General features: G+C 49.9%; 1 protein-coding gene across 4 annotated transcripts in view; it reads left to right on the top strand.

The window, feature by feature from the left end:
- Positions 1 to 20956, top strand: part of ITSN1 (intersectin 1) — a 113875-nt gene that overhangs the window by 25946 nt on the left and 66973 nt on the right. For 3 of the 4 annotated variants that reach the window (XM_063180248.1, XM_063180255.1, XM_063180270.1), the window contains exons 2-12: positions 874 to 933; positions 1991 to 2083; positions 2747 to 2810; positions 8613 to 8773; positions 10949 to 11125; positions 11665 to 11758; positions 13798 to 13898; positions 14938 to 15001; positions 17036 to 17173; positions 18191 to 18306; positions 20373 to 20635. In XM_063180248.1, coding sequence (XP_063036318.1) covers positions 906 to 933; positions 1991 to 2083; positions 2747 to 2810; positions 8613 to 8773; positions 10949 to 11125; positions 11665 to 11758; positions 13798 to 13898; positions 14938 to 15001; positions 17036 to 17173; positions 18191 to 18306; positions 20373 to 20635 — 1299 coding nt within the window. In that variant the 5' untranslated portion in view covers positions 874 to 905. The remainder of the gene's footprint in view (positions 1 to 873; positions 934 to 1990; positions 2084 to 2746; positions 2811 to 8612; positions 8774 to 10948; positions 11126 to 11664; positions 11759 to 13797; positions 13899 to 14937; positions 15002 to 17035; positions 17174 to 18190; positions 18307 to 20372; positions 20636 to 20956) is intronic. The other variant, XM_063180262.1, reaches the window with a different exon arrangement.

Genomic DNA, 20956 nt, shown 5'->3' with positions numbered 1-20956 from the left:
CTCTGCCCTCACTCCAGCCCTGGCTATTTATAAATAAATAAATAAATACTTATAATATATATATATAAATTAAAAATATAGAAAATATATTATATAGATATATTTTATTTATATATATATATGTATGGACTGAGCTCTGCCCTCACTCCAGCCCTGGCTATTTATAAATAAATAAATAAATAAATACTTATTTTATATATATATAAAAATAAAAAATATAGAAAATATATTATATAGATATATTTTATTTTTATATATATATGTATGGACTGAGCTCTGCCCTCACTCCAGCCCTGGCTATTTATAAACAAACAAATAAATAAATAAATACTTATATATATATAAATAAAAATATAGAAAATATATTATATAGATATATTTTATTTATATATGTATATGTATGGACTGAGCTCTGCCCTCACTCCAGCCCTGGCTAATTATAAATAAATAAATACTTATTTTATATATTTATATATATATATATATAAAATATATATTTTATATCCATTTTTTATTTATAGATATATGTATGGACTGAGCTCTGCCCTCACTCAATCTCTGGCTATTTATAAATAAGTAAATAAATAAATAAATACTTATATATATTAATGGCAGGCTGCTTTTGAGGCCATCCTTAAAGCAGAATGAAATGTAGCTGCTTGCTGGGAGGAAGGTGCCCTCATAGATGTACAGGGAAGTGCAAAAATGAGACTGAGTTTTGGAAATCCCAGTTGGTGTGGGAAGTATTGATACAATCCTGTTTCCTCAGTGCCTTTTTTTTTTTTCTGTAGTAATTAATCACACAGAAAATTACAAAATGTATGGAAAATGGAAGACACTGTGTCAAATATCTATTTTTTTTTTCTTTTCCAGGCATCTATTAACAAGCTAAAAGTGACAGAACCATGGCTCAGTTTCCAACACCTTTTGGGGGTAAGTGGTTTCTGGTGTGTTCTGAGCTGTTCCTGAGTGCACACACTTGCCATGAGCACGTTCCTTTCCAAGGCTTTTCTCTGGGGAAGTGTTTGTGCATCTCTCTGAGCTGGGAGTTTTGGGGTGGCTTTGCAGACCCCTCCCTTTGCAGCCCAGAGCCCTGGGTGCTGCATCCATCCCTTCCAGCCCCAGCCTCTGGCCCTGCAGGCCCTGCAGGCCCAGCCAGGCCTCTGGGCACCACCTGCCCTGCAGAGGTGCAGATGCTTTTTCCTTTCAGGCCTCCTGCACTTGGGAGTTGCTGAAAGGCCCAGCAGATGCCTTTGGGTATCACTGCCAGTTTTTCCCTTGTTGTCCCATCACCCACACTGAGGTTAGAACAAAAATAACACATTTTTTATCTCTTCATTTACAGCAGGGCAAGTTGCAGCATCTGGAAATGCAGTGAAAAAGCCAGGATGGGCCCTGGCAGTGCAGCAGGGACAGGATTTTTTGTTATTCCCATGAAATCACAGAATCCCAGACTGGGCTGGGCTGGGATGGTCACTACAGGGACACCTCCCACTGTCCCCAGTGTCCAGCCTGGCCTTGGGCACTGCCAGGGATGCAGGGGCAGCCCCAGCTGCTCTGGGCACCTGTGCCAGGGCCTGCCCACCCTGCCAGGGAACAATTCCTGCTGTCAAACTCAGCATTTCCCCTCTTTGGTCTGGCCCCATCCCTGGCACTCAGCTCTGGTGAGCATTCCCTCATCCTTGCATTCCCTTCAGAGCTGGGAGTTGGGTTTGGCAGCTGATGTGCAGGAGGGTTACAGAGAGCAGTCCCAGTGCTGAGATTTGCCATTTCCCTGTCCTGTGGGCAGGTCAGATGGGGTGCTGGGGAAGAGGTGCCTTTGCAGCAAAGGAACTGGAATTTCAGCTGTGAGTGCTCTGGGGGTAAATGGCCTCCCAGCCCTGGGTTGTCTGAGGAGCCCAGACTGCTGAGATAGTCACACTCAGAGAGGAAAGGGGCTGGTTTTTAGGGAATGTTTCTCAATGCCATTTCTCCATTTCTTCTGAACCAGGCAACCTGGATATCTGGGCCATTACTGTGGAGGAGAGAGCAAAGCATGATCAACAGTTCCATAGTCTGAAACCAACCGCTGGATTTATCACTGGTAAACAAACAGCTTCCACTTCTCATCTTGTGTTTGGTTAAATCTTAACCAGGGAGCCAAATGTGTACAGAGCTGCCTGGGAGACATATGGGCATAATAATTAGAAAATTTCAACAGGTATTTCTTATTTTATATCTCACTGTTCCACATCAGCCCCATTTCTTATTTTACATCTCATATTTTGCCTCATCAGCCCCAACTTTTCTGTTATTTTCTGATATTTTCTATTCCCCATCCTGCTGTGGAAGGCAGTGATGGGTTCTTTGTGCCTGGGGTCAGCTACCACACTAATATTATGATAAATAAAAGGTCTGATTAAATAAAGGTGTGTCATTTTAACTGAAATCAGCTTTAGAAATCCAATTTGTGCAGCACTGACATCAGCATGGTTGACCTCTTGGAAAGATCCAAATGCAGAACTGATTGAAACAGTGGGAAGCAAAGCTCCAAATCAAGGAATTGCTCTGATCCTAATAAATTTTCATCAAACTTTGGTCTCAAAGGCAATAGGAGGTCTCCTCTTCACTGCTCTGGTTTGTTCCATCCTCATCAGTCCTGGCATGGTCTGGGCTTCTCTTGCAGCTGTTTTTTCCTCCAGCTGCCCCATTGCCTCTGCCAGCTGTTTGGAGCTGGAGCTGAAGCCATGTCCTGTTTGTTTTACAGGTGATCAAGCCAGGAACTTTTTTTTCCAATCTGGGTTACCTCAGCCAGTGCTAGCACAGATATGGTGAGTGTGGGGTGGGCACAGAACTGGGTGTGGGGCGGGCACAGGGCTGGGTGTGGGGCGGGCACAGGGCAGGATGGGCACAGGGCTGGGGCACACTGGGGCAGGGCTGGGGCTGGGCTGGGCTCTCCTGGGGTTCTCCAGGCCCAGAGTTGGGGTCACCCCTGGGCTGGGTCACTGGGGTGAGGGTCACCAGGGACAGGTGCTGGCTCCTGCCCTGGGGTTGTCACAAGCCCATGGAGCTCTCAGTCCTGGGGCACAGGGGCTGGGAAAGCCCTGGGAGTGCTGGAGGCAGTGGCTGGACACGAGCCCAGGGTGCCCAGGTGTCCCCAGGTGAGCAGGAGGCCAATGGCCCTGGGCTGTCCCAGCAAATGGCATTTTGGAGGTTGGCAGTTTCAAACCCTCATTTCAAGTTGCTAAATGCTTTCAGCTCTGTTAAAACTGACTACAATACAATTACACAATTGCTAAGCACAGTAATTAGTGATAAATCTGCTCATGGGAGAGCCTAGGCAAGACCTGGAGTGTTTGTTACAAAAATGAAGATTGACATGGACTGTTTCCATGTTGGAGTTGGAGTCGAAGCTTGAAACTGGAATTTTTTGTCGCTCCTTGGTGAGTTGAGCCAGATCCAAATCTGTGCCCATTCCACAGCACAGACATTGGCACAGTGCCAGATGTTCCTGCAGGAATGAAGGGAATTCTGCTCTGACCCTGCCAGACCTGGACCTGTGTGTGCAGGGACAGCACCCAGGGAATGGCTGCCAGTGCCAGAGGGCAGGGCTGGGTGGGATCTTGGGAATGAGGAATTGTTCCCTGGCAGGGTGGGCAGGGCTGGCACAGGGTGCCCAGAGCAGCTGGGGCTGCCCCTGCATCCCTGGCAGTGCCCAAGGCCAGGCTGGGCACTGGGGACAGTGGGAGGTGTCCCTGCCATGGCAGGGGTAGCATGGGATGAACTCCAAAGCCCTCCCATCCCATTCCATCATTCCATGATTATTCATGCTTGGCATTAATAATATTACTACCAGCACAGATATTGGTGTGAGACAGAATTAAAAGTGGTTTTCATTCTGGATTGGGTGAGAGGGATAGAGAACTTTGGGGGAATCTGCTCCCTTTTCCTCTGTGAGCTATTTAGAAGGAGTTTATTACCATTACAAAACCTTTCTAGTGCAGTTAAGGACTGTTAAAGGCTGAATTTTGCTCTGACAGGAGAAAGAGGAGAATTATTTTATTGCTTTTGAAATCTGCATGCCCAGACCTACATGGCTTTTAAATAAAGGGCTTCTTTTCTTTTCTGATTATCTTCATCTTACAAATATCAAAGCTGGACTGGTTGTCTTATTTGCTGAAGCCTCAGTGAGTGCTCAAATGTCCCTTTGGAGCTTCTCTTGCCTCTGAATTAAACAAGGAAAGAAGTTTTGTCTTGAACAAGACATCCTTTCTCCAAAAATCTTCCCTAGGCCTTGGCTTTAAATAGGTGCTAACAAATCCAAACAGTTGTAAATAGTCTGACTAAGGATCTCTTCCTCTCTGAATTATTCAGTTTTCCAGGCTCTGGAGAGGAAGGGAATCATTCCACTCCCTCTGGAGTTGTCATAGAGACAAGACCTGCACATTTTTGTTAATGAAGCTGAACTAAAACTTATTCAGGCTGCCTTTCTAAATCATAGAGCAACTCATGGACATTCCTTCCTCTCTCTCTTATTTTTTCAGACAAGTCAGAATGAAATGAAGTAAATATTTAAGTAAAAATCTTTATACAGATCCTTGAGTACTTTGGAGGGGGAGTTTTGGAGTAATGAGCCTGCAATCTGTGAGAGATGGGAGCTGCTGCTCTTCCATCAGTGTGTGCTCCTGGAATTGCTGGGCTGGGCTTTGGGAGGTGGCATTTGATTGTTACTGGGAGAGAAGGGGAGGTGCAGGAGTGCTCAGGGAAGGGAAGTAATTCTGAGTTAAAGCAACTTGTAAAACTCACAGCAACTCATACAACTTGTAAAACTGTTTACAGAAACTTGTAAAAAAAAAATCATTTTCTGATCTGGGAAATCCCAGGATGGTTTGGGTTGGGAGAGATTTTAAAGCTCATCCCATTCCACCCCTGCCATGGCAGGGACACCTCCCACTGTCCCCAGTGTCCAGCCTGGCCCTGGGCACTGCCAGGGATGCAGGGCAGTCCCTGAAGAACTGTCTGTCTGTCTGTCTGTCTGTGCTGCTCTGGAGGTGTTTTCCTGTTCTGGGTCATTCTGCTGATCTTGGCTGACTGTGACAGTGAGAGAGAAGCCTGGCCTGAGTTTGCTGGAGGGTCCCTCCCAGCTGGGGGACACCGGGAATAAATCTGAATAAATCTGGTTAGTGCCTCACTCCTGGGCCCACAAAAGCTTCCCCAGAATGCACAGTCCTTCAAAACAGCAGTTTTTGTTAAAATGGAGAATTCCTGTGTCCCTTGTAGTCCTCATGCAAGGAAAGAAGTGTCAGTGAGCAAAAGAGTGAATTATTATGGTCTGCCATGGCAGCTCCTGTGCTGCTCTGCCCTTCACCAGCTCAGACTCCTCCAGGCTGGGGATCAATTAAAAGCCTCTAATTGGGCTCTGACTGGGCCTGCAGTGGCTTGGGAGATAACTGTGCTTAAGCAGAATAATCTGCCTTGCTTGAGAGCCCTGAGGAGTGGGGCTCACAGAGCATCTCCTGGCCCCTGCAGTGAAAGGAGAGCTGAAATAATCACAGCCAGCTGCTCTCCCTGCTCCTGGTTACTGATTGTGTCAGCACAGAGGCACCGGGTGACACCTCCCTGTTCCTCACAGCTGCTTCCCTTCCCACCTTCCTGCATCACAGGGGGGTAATCCTGGCAATTCCTGCACAGGCACCCATCCATAGAGACCTGGGTGCTGCTGGGGCTGAGCCTGTGCCTCACCTGGGGCTGTGCAGCCCAGGGGGAATTGCTGAATTTCCAGCTGAACCAGTGCAGCTTTGGGAACTGCACTGTGATCCCTGCCTTAGCACAGGGCTGCTTGCATGGGTAGGTGGTTTGTGTGCTAATTGCAGCATGTATGGTGGGAAAAGTGCCTGTGTTCAGTTTCTGCACGTCATACATGCAAAAGTATTTCAGCTGGCTTTTCATTCTGCAGAACAGGTGAGAGAAGGGAGGAGGAAAAGATGCATGGGGAAGGATTTGTCAGCACTGAGCCCTGGGGTGGTGCTGAGCCCACTGCAGCTCTTGTATTCAATACGAGCACAGGCCTGGCCTAGAGAAGATAATAAATATTTAGTCAGTGTTTAATCCATTTACCCTGCACTGGTTCCAGCCAGGCCACAAATGAAACAAATGCAAGGGCACCACATTGTCCCAGTTCCATTAGGAGCAGAAATGAGTGGAATTAGGTGGAATTTGCTGGCTCCTTGCATTTCACAGTAAAATCCAGCAGCCTGACACCAACTTCTGCAACTAGAAATGGAAATGTGTCCTATTTTAGCAGGAAGAGTTTGTCAGACAAAAGCTGCTTTTTCTTTGCACTCTGTAAAACTGGAGAAATTCTGGGGGCTGCAGAGAACTCTCTGCACTGATATTTGTGCTGGCAATTTCAATAATGAAGCTGTTGGTGTAGAGTAAAGGAGTTCACAGAAGGTCAGATGTTGAATGAAAAGCTACAGCTGCTGATGTGAATTGGAGTTCAATGAGAGCAGTGCCACTGGTGCACAGCAGAGTTGCTGAATGCTGGGGAATTCATGTTTCCCATGTAGGATGCAAAGATTTGCTGTGTTCCAGCAGGAAATGGTGCCTGGAGAGCCAAGGTTCCTACAGGGTGATCTTTATGTTCCTGAATTTTCCTGCAGGGATAGAACCCACTGAGTGTCTAATAGAATTAATTAATCAATTCTATCTATCTAGAATTAATAAAAGGTTTTTATCTTATAAATCAAGGATATATATATGGCAGTTGTGGGATGAAATGAGCTCTAAGATCCCTTCCCATCCAAACCAGCCTGGGATTCTGGGATTCAGTATTGTCCAGGCACAGGTGCAGCACATGCTTTAGAAGGATTTCAGTATCTGTGTCTCAGTGTCCTCTCCAGACTTGCTTTAAATGCTTCTCCCAGATTTTAATGCTGTTATTGAGCCCCATGGCATCAGAACTGGTGGATTAAGGCAGCTGCACCCCTGGAAATCCTTTCCTAGGAGTTCAGGAGAGGTTTGGAGTGCCTCTGATGCTGCTGGGGATCTAAACCTGTGCTGCTCCCTGCTGGGATCTGCCTCTCCATGGGGCTTGCATGTTTTGGGGTTTTTTGGAGTAGGAGGATTTCCATTTTGCCACTACCTTTACCTGGCTGTCTCCTTGTGTATCAGTTATAAATAGCTGATATTCACTGGGGTGCTTTTGGGATAACTTCCCACCTAGCTGCACAAAAACTCTCTTTGAGAGGAATTTGATCCCCAGGGCCACACCCATGACACAGAAGTAAATGCATGAACTTCAAATCTGTATTATTCCAGTCATGAAATCTGTACTTAATTCTTCAAACAAATGCAAAGAAATAAGCATGGTGCTCAGAAGTGAGTGTGCAGCTATTTCTGTTCCTGATGTGCATTTACTCAGGGATTTTGGTGTGCAGTGGCAGGAACTGACACTCTCCTTCCTGCTTCTCTGCCCCCAGGCTCCCACCCTATTCCCTGCTGAGCTGGGTTTTCTTAACTAGCAAGGCAAGGAACAAAAAGCAGACTGTTTAAGTCAGACTCCTTTCCCTGAAAGCCTATTCAAGGCCTAGGCTCAATGTTTCATCTTGAGTGCTATTGTTTAATTGAAAACACATTTGCACACTCCCAGATGGAGCAGTGCTGAGGGGAGTCACAGATTTAAAGAATGTTTTATGTTAAGTGCAGCTAAAGTACAGATTTGCAGACTCAGTGATTCACTTCTCTGTGGTGCTGTTTTAGGACCCTGTGCTTTCACTGGGGTGATTTTGCAAAGTTTTTGTGCAGCTGCATTTGTTCTGGATGCTTCGTTGTAATTCCTCCAAGAGTTGAAAAGCAACCTCAAAAATATTTGTTAATCATACAAGGAAAGAAATCAAGGAGTTCTTAGGTTTAAATAGTGTCTTGGTTTTAGCCTGGCATAATTTTGGGGGGAAATTAGTGAGAATCTCAGAATTCCTGAGGCTGGCAAAGCCCTGCCAGCCCATGCAGTGCCAGCTGTGCCCCATGGGCACCTTGTGCCCAGCCCAGAGCACTCAGTGCCACCTCCAGGGCACACCTGCAGGGATGGGCACGGCAAAGCTCCCTGGGCAGCCCCTGCCAAGGCCTGAGCTCCCTTTCCATGGGCAAATTGCTGCTGCTGTCCCAGCTGAGCCTGCCCTGGCCCAGCCTGAGGCCGCTCCCTCTGCTCCTGTCCCTGTTCCCTGGCAGCAGAGCCCGACCCCCCCGGCTGTGCCCTCCTGGCAGGGACTTGTGCAGAGCCACGAGGGCCCCTGAGCCTCCTCTGCTCCAGCCTCAGCCCCTTCCAGCTCCTCAGGGATTCTGCAGCCCCTTCCAGCCCCTCAGGGATTCTGCAGCCCCTTCCAGCTCCTCAGGGATTCTGCAGCCCCTGCCAGCTCCTCAGGGATTCTGCAGCCCCTTCCAGCTCCTCAGGGATTCTGCAGCCCCTTCCAGCTCCTCAGGGATTCTGCAGCCCCTTCCAGCTCCCTCAGCCCCTCCTGGGCTCCAGCCCCTTCCTCAGGCTCGAACATCCCCATTCATGTGATCCTGCTCCTGGGGCAGGGCCTGAAGTTGCTCACTGCAGGCTGTAACTGTGCCAACACTGTGTTTTGCAGGGCTCTAGCTGACATGAACAATGATGGCAGGATGGATCCCTTGGAGTTTTCCATAGCTATGAAGCTCATCAAGCTGAAGCTGCAGGGGTACCAGCTCCCGGCCGCGCTGCCGCCCGTCATGAAGCAGCCGCCCCTCGCCCTGCCCGCTGCCCCAGGATTTGGTAAGATTCCTGTTCTGCTCCATTTTCCTCATTGTTACCTGGGACTGCAGCAATTCCATTGGTCTTCTGCAGTTTCTCCAAGAAAATTTTGGGGAAAAGTGCATCTAAAAGCACATGGACTCAAACCCAGGTGTTGCACATGCACTGAGAGGAATTGCACTGGGCTTTTTCCTGAGCTGAGCTCCTGTTTGCTTCACGTTTGCATTGCTCCAAACAAAACATGGCTCAGGTAGCAGGGCTAGTGCATTCCAAAGGGTTGGAGTTGTGGTTAAACTGTTGGCATTACTGGATCTCCAGCTTTGGATCTCTGCTCTGTTGTTCCTGAGTTTTTACAATCTGCTTTGATGAGCAGTGCTGCTCTGGTGGGAGCTGCTGGGGTGAAGTATTGCCAAAGTCACCATCATTTATAGGAGAAGAGTTGGGAAGATGGGATGGGGAAAGGAAAATAAGCAAATAAAATAACCCAATAAAGCCAAACCTCTTGGTCCTGTTGTGAGGGGATCTTTCCCTTTCTGCTTTAGTCTTTGCTGTGGCTCAGGGTTATTGGTGCCTGGGAGTCCTGGAATGGTTTGGGTTGGAAGGGACCTTAAAGCCCCTCCAGTGCCACCCCTGCCATGGCAGGGACACCTCCCACTGTCCCAGGGGCTCTCAGCCCTGTCCAAGCTGACCTTGGGCACTGCCAGGGATGCAGGGGCAGCCCCAGCTGCTCTGGGCACCCTGTGCCAGGGCCTGCCCACCCTGCCAGGGAACAATTCCTCATTCCCAATATCCCATCTAAATGTCCTGAGGAAAGGGAGCAGTATCTGATAAACTGCTTGCAGCAGTGTGGTTTGATCCACTGTAACCCCACAAGTTTTACAGTCAGAAATAAAATTCTTTGGAAGAAGACAATGAAACTGGGCAGAGCCAATTCAGGGTTAAGTGAGAAAAGGCAGAATGAAATGAGCCCCCACAAAGCCAAAGTTCTCATTGCCTGTAGATTGATGTGAGCTGTTTGCACACCCCTCATTCCTCCCCTGGCACCACTGGCCCTCCTTAACCCCCTGGTTCCTGCAGCTGTGCTTGCCCTCAGCCTCTCACCCTGTGCTCTCCATCAGCTTTGCCCTGGCTCATCCCAGCCCAGGGATCCCACCAACCCCACAGCTGGGGGGCTCCTCCTCCCTGGGGGCTGCTGCTCCTCCTCCCTGGGGGCTGCTGCTCCTCCCTGGGGCTGCTGCTCCTCTTCCCTGGGGCTGCTGCTCCTCCCTGGGGCTGCTGCTCCTCCCTGGGGCTGCTCCTCCTCCCTGGGGCTGCTCCTCTTCCCTGGGGCTGCTGCTCCTCTTCCCTGGGGCGGCTGCTCCTCCCTGGGGCTGCTCCTCTTCCCTGGGGCTGCTGCTCCTCCCTGGGGGCTGCTGCTCCTCCCTGGGGGCTGCTCCTCTTCCCTGGGGCTGCTGCTCCTCCCTGGGGCTGCTCCTCTTCCCTGGGGCTGCTGCTCCTCCCTGGGGCTGCTCCTCTTCCCTGGGGCTGCTGCTCCTCCCTGGGGGCTGCTGCTCCTCCTCCCTGGGGCTGCTGCTCCTCCTCCCTGGGGCTGCTCCTCTTCCCTGGGGGCTGCTGCTCCTCCCTGGGGGCTGCTGCTCCTCTTCCCTGGGGCTGCTGCTCCTCTTCCCTGGGGCTGCTGCTCCTCTTCCCTGGGGCTGCTGCTCCTCTTCCCTGGGGCTGCTCCTTTTCCCTGGGGCTGCTCCTCTTCCCTGGGGGCTGCTGCTCCTCCCTGGGGCTGCTCCTCCTCCCTGGGGCTGCTCCTCTTCCCTGGGGGCTGCTCCTCCTCCCTGGGGCTGCTCCTCCTCCCTGGGGCTGCTGCTCCTCTTCCCTGGGGCTGCTGCTCCTCTTCCCTGGGGCTGCTGCTCCTCTTCCCTGGGGGCTGCTGCTCCTCCCTGGGGCTGCTGCTCCTCCCTGGGGCTGCTCGTCTCTCCGGTCAGGGCACCCAGTTCATTCCCTTTGTAGCAGATGCTGCTGGACAGCTGGGGGCAGTGCTGGGCCGCTCTGGGGCTGTCCCCGTGTCCCGTCCCTGTCCCCGCAGTGCCGCCCCGGGCCGGGAGGGCTGTCCCGGGCTCGGGAGGAGCCGCTGGAGGTGTCGGTGACCCCGCGGGCGCCGTCTCGGTGTGCGTCAGAACCAACGTGTGCTTTTCTCGCCCGTAGGTCTCGGGGGCATTGCCAACATGCCATCCCTCAGCAGCGTGGCCCCGGTGCCCATGGCATCCATCCCGGTGGTGGGGATGTCCCCCCCGCTGGTGTCCTCTGTCCCCGCCGCCGTCCCTCCCCTGGCTAACGGAGCTCCTGCTGTCATCCAGCCCCTGCCTGCTTTCGCTCGCCCCGGTACGCCGCTCTCACTCTCTTCTCCTGCTCCTAACAGCTCCCCTGCACTCCTGGCACCCGTGGGACTGGCCTCTCCAGTGATGCCTTTGGGGAAGGACTGTGCTTTGCTTTAGCCCACTTGGCACACTTGGAGAAGAGCTAAAAGGAGGAATGTGGACATGGCCTCCCGCAGGAGTCCCTCGTGGTGAGAAAATCAAGCAGCACTTGGAGAAATGAACCTGCCAGGAAGCTGTTGCCTGGAAATTGGGCCTCTCCCATCTCTTTGCACTGCTGTCTGTTAGGGTGACTTTAATACTGAACTACGTGTGCCAAAATATCATTTGGTATCAACAGGGTTTCCATAAAGCTGTGGAAGTAAAAAGATAAGAGGGAAGTGCCCTTGTGTTTCCCCCCCATCCCGCTGGATTCTGATTTTTATATTGTTAAGAAGTTCCCATCAGAGCCACAGTGCTTGTACTGGATGTAGGAGTGACAGAATGTCATGGGGATTGCCTGGGTCACTGTGAACAGCAATAAATCCCTGTTTTCTCTCTTCCCAGCCACTTTGCCAAAGAGTTCTTCCTTCAGCCGCTCGGGGCCGGGAGCTCAGCTCAATGCCAAGCTGCAAAAGGCACAATCCTTCGACGTGGCCAGGTGGGGCTGGGGCACAGAGCTTGGGTCCCCAGGGCTGGGAAAACTCCTTCCCTTTCCCAAAGTGACCGTCTGAAATCATAGTTCTGGCAGAAATCAGTTCTGCAGAGGTTCAGGATTGCACGGGGTGCTGTGGCTTTACTGCACCTTTTAATGCTCCAGGAGCAGGGAATCATGGAAATGAAGTAATTAACTATTAACAGTGATGACATGATCTTCACTTGATTTTTAGAACAGCATTTGCTTCTCTAAACAAAACCTGCATCGTGCACAGACACTCCTGGTACTGGGAAAGCAACACAAGTAATGCATTTTTTAAAATTAGCAACTGCTGGGTAATTGCTAAAAGCAAAATATTTCATAGATCTCATATTTTAAATGCACTCCACATCACTGTTTCTTCTGTATTCTTTAAGTTCTGTGTGAAAAATCACTTTAAGGGCTTTTAGATTATTCCAAGGCCTATAAAAACATCTGGTTGGGCATAAAGGGTTTTACTCTGGTTTAAAAAAATGGATCTAAAACTTCCTAAGAGGAGTTAAGAGAGGGATTTCCCAAAGTCCTTATAAATCATCTGTCTCACAGATCCATGGCACAGGTTTTTTGCAAGAGGAAAATGGATGGCACACAATTAAATGATCTGGTTTTATTTTCATTTCCTTCTGCAGGCTTTGTCTATTGCCCTGCTGTTAGATAAGTGACACTACTCAGTATTGATTTGCAGTATTGATTCCAAATAATTTAAAGTCTTTCAAAACAATTCATTTTCTCTCTGAAACCTAAATTGGCCAGGAACAGAATAGGGAGGCTCTGGTATAATTTATGTGTAACACAGAAATTAAAATGTGTGGAACCCCTAAATCCAGCAAAACTGAGGAGAAATTCCTATGGGTAAAAATTAAATATTTGGCCTTTTTTCTTATTTTCATTATTGAAGGGGCAGCTTGGTTTTGCTTTGCTCCCATGAAGGGATATTATTAAAGCTCAAGGGTTTGAAAATCAAAAATAGAAATAGAGACACTGGTTTGTGTCTTGTCATGTGAGAATGGTTTATAAGGTCAGAAAAAGGACAGAGTTTGATTGTGCCTAAAGGCAGAAAAATTCTGCTCCTTGTTTTTCAGAATTAGGATTTCTCAGCCATCAAGCCTGGGAAACCAGAGCTGCAAATGAGCTCAGCCTGTTATGGGAATGGATTAAAACTGGGAATATTACATTCCTCACTTGTTCCATTAGGAGAACCTTTACATTCAAGTGTGGCTTTTTCACACCTTTTTTTTTCTATATTTCCAGGATATTTTACATTTGTTTTCCTCCAATAGCTCTATTTGGCTAAGAGAAACAGTTAAAGATAGAGTAAATTGTTACTCTGCTTTTCTTGCTACATGTTTAGGTAAAATCTTGTAGCTCCTCTGAACAATTTAGGTTCCTTCATTCTCTGCCAGTAAAGAAAAAGGAAAACACTTTAAACAAACAAACAAACAAACAAAAACCATCTTCCAAGAGACTGAATTGTGATAATGTTTGCAGAGAAGAGGTCAAACCTGTGGTGGTTTCAGAAATATAGCAGGGAATATTAGATCATGGAATGGTTTGGGTTGGGAGGGACCTCAGAGCCCCCCCAGTGCCACCCCTGCCATGGCAGGGACACCTCCCACTGTCCCCAGTGTCCAGCCTGGCCTTGGGCACTGCCAGGGGACAGGGACACCTCAGAACCTCCTCACCCTCCCAGAAAAACTGGGGGCAAGAACATTTTCAGGACAAAACTTGATCTCAGTGCAGCCCTTCAGCCTCTTGTGAGGGGCTGAGGCCCTGGCACGGGGTGCCCAGAGCAGCTGGGGCTGCCCCTGCATCCCTGGCAGTGCCCAAGGCCAGGCTGGGCCCTGGGCACAGTGGGAGGTGTCCCTGCCATGGCAGGGGTGGCACTGGGTGGCTGTGAGGTCCCTCCAGCCCTAACCCTGCTGTGATTTGTGGCTCTGTGATTGTTCCATGACCTTTCTGAGATGAAATCTCCACTTGTCCCTTTCTCCCTGCCCTCCTTGCAGCTCTCCTGCCGTGGCAGAGTGGGCTGTGCCTCAGTCCTCACGCCTCAAGTACCGGCAGCTCTTCAACAGCCACGACAAAACCATGAGTGGGCACCTGACAGGTACTGGCACAGCTTCTCTTGTCTCCCTGCTTCCAGCTCCAAGAGCCAATTTCATGCCTCTGAGGGTGTTGTTCACATAGGAAGAGGCTCATCAGTGTTTTTCTCTTTTAATCTCCCAAGTGGTCAATGCTCTTGTTTAGAAGCAAATACTCATCACAGCTGGGATCACTTTAGCACCATCTCTCCTTTATTTTCTGCAAAATTGACCTTGGGAAATGTTTCTGGAAAAGGGCACAGTGGGTTCTGTGAAAACTTGTGCAGCCATTTCCAGTGCTTGGTTCACCCATGCGGTAATCACATATCCTCTGAACAGAGAGAGACACAGTTCTCTGCCAGGATTTTCCCTTCCTGGGAAGATGTGAGAAGCTGTAAGGAAGTTCAGAGGAGAGAATAAAAAACAATTCTTATCTCCATTTGCTGCACCTGCTGTTGTGCTCATGTAGAATGTGTTATGGAGATTGTTTACCAAAAGGCAGTTCCTTAATTAGACACTGGATAGGGTTTAGGTAGATTGACCAATTAGATTAAAGCTGTATCTGACAGTCTGTAAGAGTTACGAGTTTCTTAATAGTACAGTATAATATAGTATAGCTTAATTAAACAATTGATCAGCCTTCTGCAATCGTAGAGTCAATGCTAATTATTTCCTGTTCAGGGGACCATTGCCATGATGCACCCACTGCTGAGAGCAGTTCCAGGGAGAGACTGGAACTGCTTGATTTTGCCAGTTCTGGTGCATGTCTGTGGTTTAGAGCTTTCTTGGGTTTTAATCTGAGGGATTTGGTTGCCCAGAGCAGCTGGGGCTGCCCCTGCATCCCTGGCAGTGCCAAGGCCAGGCTGGACACTGGGGACAGTGGGAGGTGTCCCTGCCACGGCAGGGGTGGCACTGGGTGGGTTGTGAGGTCCCTCCCAACCCAGCCCAGTGTAGGATTCTGTGGCTGTTGTGCAGAACTGAAGTGTTATTTCTTGATTACTGGGGGAGCCAAGTTCTGCTGCTCACATCTCTTGCTTGTTTTGTTACTATTTGTTTCCCTTGTAGGTCCCCAAGCAAGAACAATTCTCATGCAGTCCAGTTTACCCCAGGCTCAGCTGGCTACAATATGGTAAATAAATGTTTCCATTTCCATCAAAACACAAACTCTGCTGAAACCTCTGCCCTGGAGCCCGTGGGGTTTTCTCCCTTTTCAGTCTCACTGATAAATCACACGTTGCTCTTTGTCCTGTGTAACTTTATAAACAAAACCTGCACTTCCATGCCTTTACTAGGAGTATTCCACAAGAGCAGCAGGAGCATCTTTTGTGTTCCAAAACATCTTTTGTGTGGTGATTTGGAAGTTGTGTTTCAGTGCTGAGTTTTTAGGCAGAGCAGATGTTCAGCATCCTGTGCCTTCCCCATCCCCTGACAGAGCACCAGGGGAATTTACCTTTGCACAGGTGGCAGAACAGGGTGCTTAACCCAAGCCACACTTTCTGTGGGGTTTCTGTGCCCTTTCCATGGGTATGGCAGGGCTGATTTCCCAGGGACATGTACAATCATGGATTTTAAAGGCATTTGTCTCAGCTTCCCTTTTGCCTTCCAACTTGTTGTTTGCTGAACTTTATTATGTTTTTATTGCCCCGTGGGAAGTTGTTCCTCATTAACTCCTGTCCTTTAGGAGTGTTTGCTGAGAAGCATTGGAGCTGGCCCAGGGGCTCAGTGTGAGGATGGCAGTGCTGCAGCCACTCTGACAAGGCCATTCAGCTGCCCTTGCTCTCTTTGCAAAGCACTGGCAGTTGTGTTATAAATTAAAAACCACTCTTGCCATCTCTGTTTCCTGACAAAGGGATAAAAACAAACCAGCCCGGTCCCCCAGCAGATGATTAACCAAGAAATGCTCTGCCTTTGCCAGCCTTGGAGTGCTTGTGTGGGCAGGCAGCTGCCACCAGGACTCACTCAGGGGGACAGTGACAGCTGCCAGTGCACTGAGATGGGGAGGGGACATTCCAGCTCCTGTTGGTCCTTTCTGGGCCCTGCTCCGGGCTGAGGTTTGCCAGTGCTGGGGCTGGAATCCCTGGCACAGGCACTCCAAGGGAGCAGTTGATGCTCAGCCTCTGGGCTGTCCTGGGAGCTGATCACTCATTTCTGTGCATGCTGCATTGCCACTCTCCTGGCTTGTGCCTGAGCTCCAGCCTGAGCAGTTCAGTGCCACAGGTGTGGATGCAGAGAGGCTGGGATTGTCTCCCAAACTTAAACCCCATCAGCAAAATCCTGTGCCCTGGGACTGCAGAAGGATTTTTCACTTACTTCCCTTGGGTTCTCCCAGTATCTTGGGAGATTTCCCTGCATGATTAGAGTGCAGCATGCTGGAGAAACAAATCCTGAGCTGAAGAGACCCCCAGAGATCCCCCAGTGCCAGCCCTGCCCTGCCCAGAGCCCACCAAGCCCAGCCTGGGCATCCCTGGCGGCCTCAGGGCCGTGCCCATTCCCTGGGGTAGTGCCCAGCACCCTCTGGGGAAGAACCTTTCCCTGAAATCCAACTAACTCTGCCCTTGCCCACTCCAGCTGCTCCCTGGTGCTGTCCCTGGCTGTTAATTTTGTCCAGCACCACCTTAACAGGAGTGAAAGCATCTTGTGCCTCTCTTGGGGCTCTGCTTTGGGGCCATCCAGAGACACGAGTCTGTAATTTTCAGTATGTGCATGATGTCAGGGTGGGTTGGTGCTTGTCAGGACTAGGACATCAATGGCTTTGATTTCACTGCCAGTGGGTGCCCTGGAATGGGAGCCAGGAGCCTCCAGGGAGAAGGAGACCAAACCTAACATTCTGCCCAACACCTGAGCTGCTTCCTTTGGGCGTTCATGAGGTGCTCAAGAGAACTCCACTGCTTCAAGGTCCTTCTCTGGCACGAGCTCCTGGCAGCACCAGAGCAGGAGAAGGAGAAGCTGTGGCTGCAGGGCTGGATTTCAGACAGCCATGAGAAACGGGGGAAATAGGGACGCATTTGGGGTTTGCTTTTCATTTGTGTCGAAAAAACAGAGTAGTGTGGAAAAAATAGTGAAAATTTGAATGAAATTGGAACTGTGTATGTTGAAACAATGCCTTTGAACAGTGATTTCTAATATTTAATAATTTCCTTACTTTTCCCTTCCCTTTAACAAGGAATCTCTCTGACATTGATCAAGATGGGAAGCTGACAGCTGAGGAGTTTATCCTGGCTATGCACCTCATTGATGTGGCCATGTCTGGCCAGCCACTGCCTCCTGCCCTGCCCCCAGAGTACATCCCACCTTCATTTAGGTAACTGCTCATCCTTGGGAGTCTCACTCCTGAGTTCTGTGTGTCATTTGGGATGGTTCTGTGTGTTCTGTGTGTCATTTGGGATGGTTCTGTGTCATTTGGGATGGTTCTGTGTGTCATTTGGGATGGTTCTGTGTGGTTCTGTGTGTCATTTGGGATGGTTCTGTGTGTCATTTGGGATGGTTCTGTGTGGTTCTGTGTGTCATTTGGGATGGTTCTGTGTCATTTGGGATGGTTCTGTGTGTCATTTGGGATGGCTCTGGGAGTGCCAAGCACAGGAACTAAACAGTGACCCCTCTCCTTTTGCCCTGTGAGACCAGAGTTTGGGTGGGTGTTTATGCTGGCACACCTTCCAGGCCTGCTCAGTCTGGCCATAGAAACCTAGATTTAAGTTCAGTAGAACAGTCAGAATGTATTGGAATTCCAGGATGGATTTGCACTGCACTGCATCCAGACCTTCTTGGGTACAGCTGGGTTTGGCAGCAGTGGGGTCACTCATCACTTCTCCTGCTCCATTTCACTTCTTTGGGGAGAAATAGATGGGAAGAAAGTAACAGCAATGAAAAGAAGTGTTTTTATACTGAGTTCTTCAGGTGTCCTCCTGAAGATTCCCAATATTTGTGTATTCCACCTGGGATCTTGCTTTTAGCTTCACTATAGTGAGCTCTTCCTCTGTCTCTGCTGTTTTTGCTATAGTTTAAGTCAGCATTTCTCCAGCCCCAGACTGGCTGGGGAAAAATCTCCCCCCAAGTGAGAGATCTTGGGGACAGGGTTGAACCCATCTGGAAGCAGAATTTGGGACTGGGGTTCTCAGCTCACCAGTGAGCTGCTGGGATCCTGGAAAATGCTGTTCTCCTGAGGCAACGCCTGAGTGAGACCCTCTGGGCAGCACTGGATGAGCACTGAGTACCATGAAACAGTACAGCACTGCATTTAATTTGATCTCATCATTAAATCATAAATAATTTGGGTAGCCTGGCTTCTGTTAAGCACCCCCAATTGCTGTTTCCTTGGCAGAAGAGTCCGCTCTGGCAGTGGCATTTCTGCTGCCAGCTCAGTGTCTGTAGACCAAAGGTTACCAGAAGAACCAGCACTGGAGGAGGAGCAGCAGCAACTGGAAAAGAAATTGCCAGGTGAGCAAGGGAAAGCAGGGATGTTTACTGTGCTGTTCCCACAGGGGTTTCCCATCAGGTCACAGCCTGGGAGGAAACATGGCCTGACTGAGAAATGTCTCTCCAGAGCAGTTTGGGAAGGTCAGAGGCACAACCAAGACATTGCTGGGTCCAGCTCATTCCTGTGCCTGATCCTTGGGCTTGGTGGCACTGGAGATGGGAAGAGCCTTCAGGCTCCTCATCTCCTGCACTCCCCACACAGGCAGCCCTGGCACAGGAGTGCAAGGAGGAATTCCTGCTGCCTTCATCCTCTGCCTTAGCTGGAGCAAAGCTTGGCTGAGCTGCTCTGTGGAGGATCCCAGCATTCCCACAGAGCTGTTTCCTTGCAGTCTGTGTAACAGTGGGGCTCAATACAGATTGTGCTCTGTGGAGGATCCCAGCATTCCCACAGAGCTGTTTCCTTGCAGTCTGTGTAACAGTGGGGCTCAATACAGATTGGGCTCTGTGGAGGATCCCAATATTTCCACAGAGAGCTGTTTCCTTGCAGTCTGTGTAACAGTGGGGCTCAATACAGATTGTGCTCTGTGGAGGATCCCAGCATTCCCACAGAGAGCTGTTTCCTTGCAGTCTGTGTAACATGTGGGGCTCAATACAGATTGTGCTCTGTGGAGGATCCCAGCATTCCCACAGAGCTGTTTCCTTGCAGCCTGTGTAACAGTGGGGCTCAACATAGATTGTGCTCTGTGGAGGATCCCAGCATTCCCACAGAGCTGGGATTTCCTTGCAGTCTGTGTAACATGTGGGGCTCAACACAGATTGTGCTCTGTGGAGGATCCCAGCATTCCCACAGAGCTGGGATTTCCTTGCAGTCTGTGTAACATGTAGGGCTCAATACAGATTGCAACAGTTCCAGGAAAAGAACTAAAGAAACAGGGAATTGGCAGCTGGAAAGGGGCACAGACTGGAAAAGACAAGAACTGAGCTGGTTCAGCAGGTGTGGGGCTGATGTGTCCAGCTGTGCACACTGGGAAGGCAGTGTGGGCTCTCCCTGGCCTTGCATCCCACAAATGTCCATGCTGGCCACACAAGGGACAGAAACCTGCACTTTGGGCTCTGGGAATGGCACAGAGGGGGTGAAAAGGAACAGAAGGTGAAGGGAAGGAACCATTTGGATGGAGGTGCTGAGGAGTGAGGAGGAGGAAGGACAGTCCCTGGGACTGCAGAGGGATGTCAGGGAAGCTGTGCTGGAAGTGAGGCCATTCTTTAGGATAGTAGGGGATGAGGATGTGGATCTGCAGGAATCCAGACTTCCTGGGCTCAGCTGCCCAAGAACCTAAACCATTTCTTTTCCTGACACTAATGGGTAATCTAATGAGAATAGCAACTTTAAGTTCTGCTCATTTGCATAATGGCCTTTTGATGATGTCAGCAGCTGAATTCTTTGCACTAATAGAAGTGTTGGCTCTTGGACTGCTGCTGTTATCCCATGTACAGAGGAATTCCAGATCTGTGTCCTCATGGAGGATCAGCTGGAGAATGGTTATCTAAATTACTGCCCTTGCTGAGCTTTGTGGAGAGAGCTGGAGGCCTGAGGAACTAAAGCAGGAACTAAAATTTCTGGGATGTTAAAGGCAAGGAATGAGGAATGGGAATGGGAATTCCCTCCTTAGTTTGCTGAGGATGTGATTTGAGGGGATCAGCAACATCAAACTTTCATAGTTCTGTTTCTCCAAAGCAGTCTTATTTGCAAGGCCATGCTCTGAAACATTTTTCCAGCTCCATTTCTTTCTCAGCAATGTCTGTCCTATTCCATGGCATTTCAAAGTCAGCGTTTCTTATCTCAGAGTTTGCATACAGATGCACTCTGAGCCTTCTGTCAGGCCCTGAGAGCTCTCTACAAATCCATTTCCCACACTGATCCCCAGGCTGGCCTGTGGAGCCGTTATCCTAGTGGGGAGGTGTGGGGCTATCCCTGCTGGAAGGTGGATTCCCTTTGCTGGGGATCCCTTTGGATCTCTGTGCTGTGTTTGTTCCTAAATCAGCGGCAGCGTTTAACAGCCCTTTCCCCCACATTTCTGTGCACAAAGTGACGTTTGAGGACAAGAAGAGGGAGAACTTTGAGCGGGGTAACCTGGAGCTGGAGAAGCGGCGGCAGGCCCTGCTGGAGCAGCAGCGCAAGGAGCAGGAGAGGCTGGCCCAGCTCGAGAGGGCCGAGCAGGAGAGGAAGGAGCGCGAGCGGCAGGAGCAGGAGCGCAAGCGGCAGCTGGAGCTGGAGAAGCAGCTGGAGAAACAGCGCGAGCTGGAGCGGCAGCGCGAGGAGGAGAGGAGGAAGGAGATCGAGAGGAGAGAGGTGAGCCCGGGAGCACAGCAGGGCAGGGCCCTCTGCACTCTGGGCTGCTCGTTGAGCCGGGGTCGGGATGAAATGTGTGTGGGAGTGTCGGGGGTAGGACAGATGGAGACAGAGATCTCTGCAGCCAGGTCAGGAACTTGGGGTTCATTGCACAGGGCCTGGGTGCAGGGCCCTGCTGGGATTTGGGGTTTATTGCACAGGGCCTGGGTGCAGGGCCCCGCTGGGATTTGGGGTTCATTGCACAGGGCCTGGGTGCAGGGCCCCGCTGGGATTTGGGGTTTATTGCACAGGGCCTGGGTGCAGGGCCCTGCTGGGATTTGG

The sequence above is a fragment of the Melospiza melodia genome, chromosome 2, assembly GCF_035770615.1.
Source record: "Melospiza melodia melodia isolate bMelMel2 chromosome 2, bMelMel2.pri, whole genome shotgun sequence".
Lineage (NCBI taxonomy): Eukaryota > Metazoa > Chordata > Aves > Passeriformes > Passerellidae > Melospiza > Melospiza melodia.
Note: the sequence above shows the minus strand (reverse complement) of the source record. Positions and strands in the feature narration are given on the sequence as shown.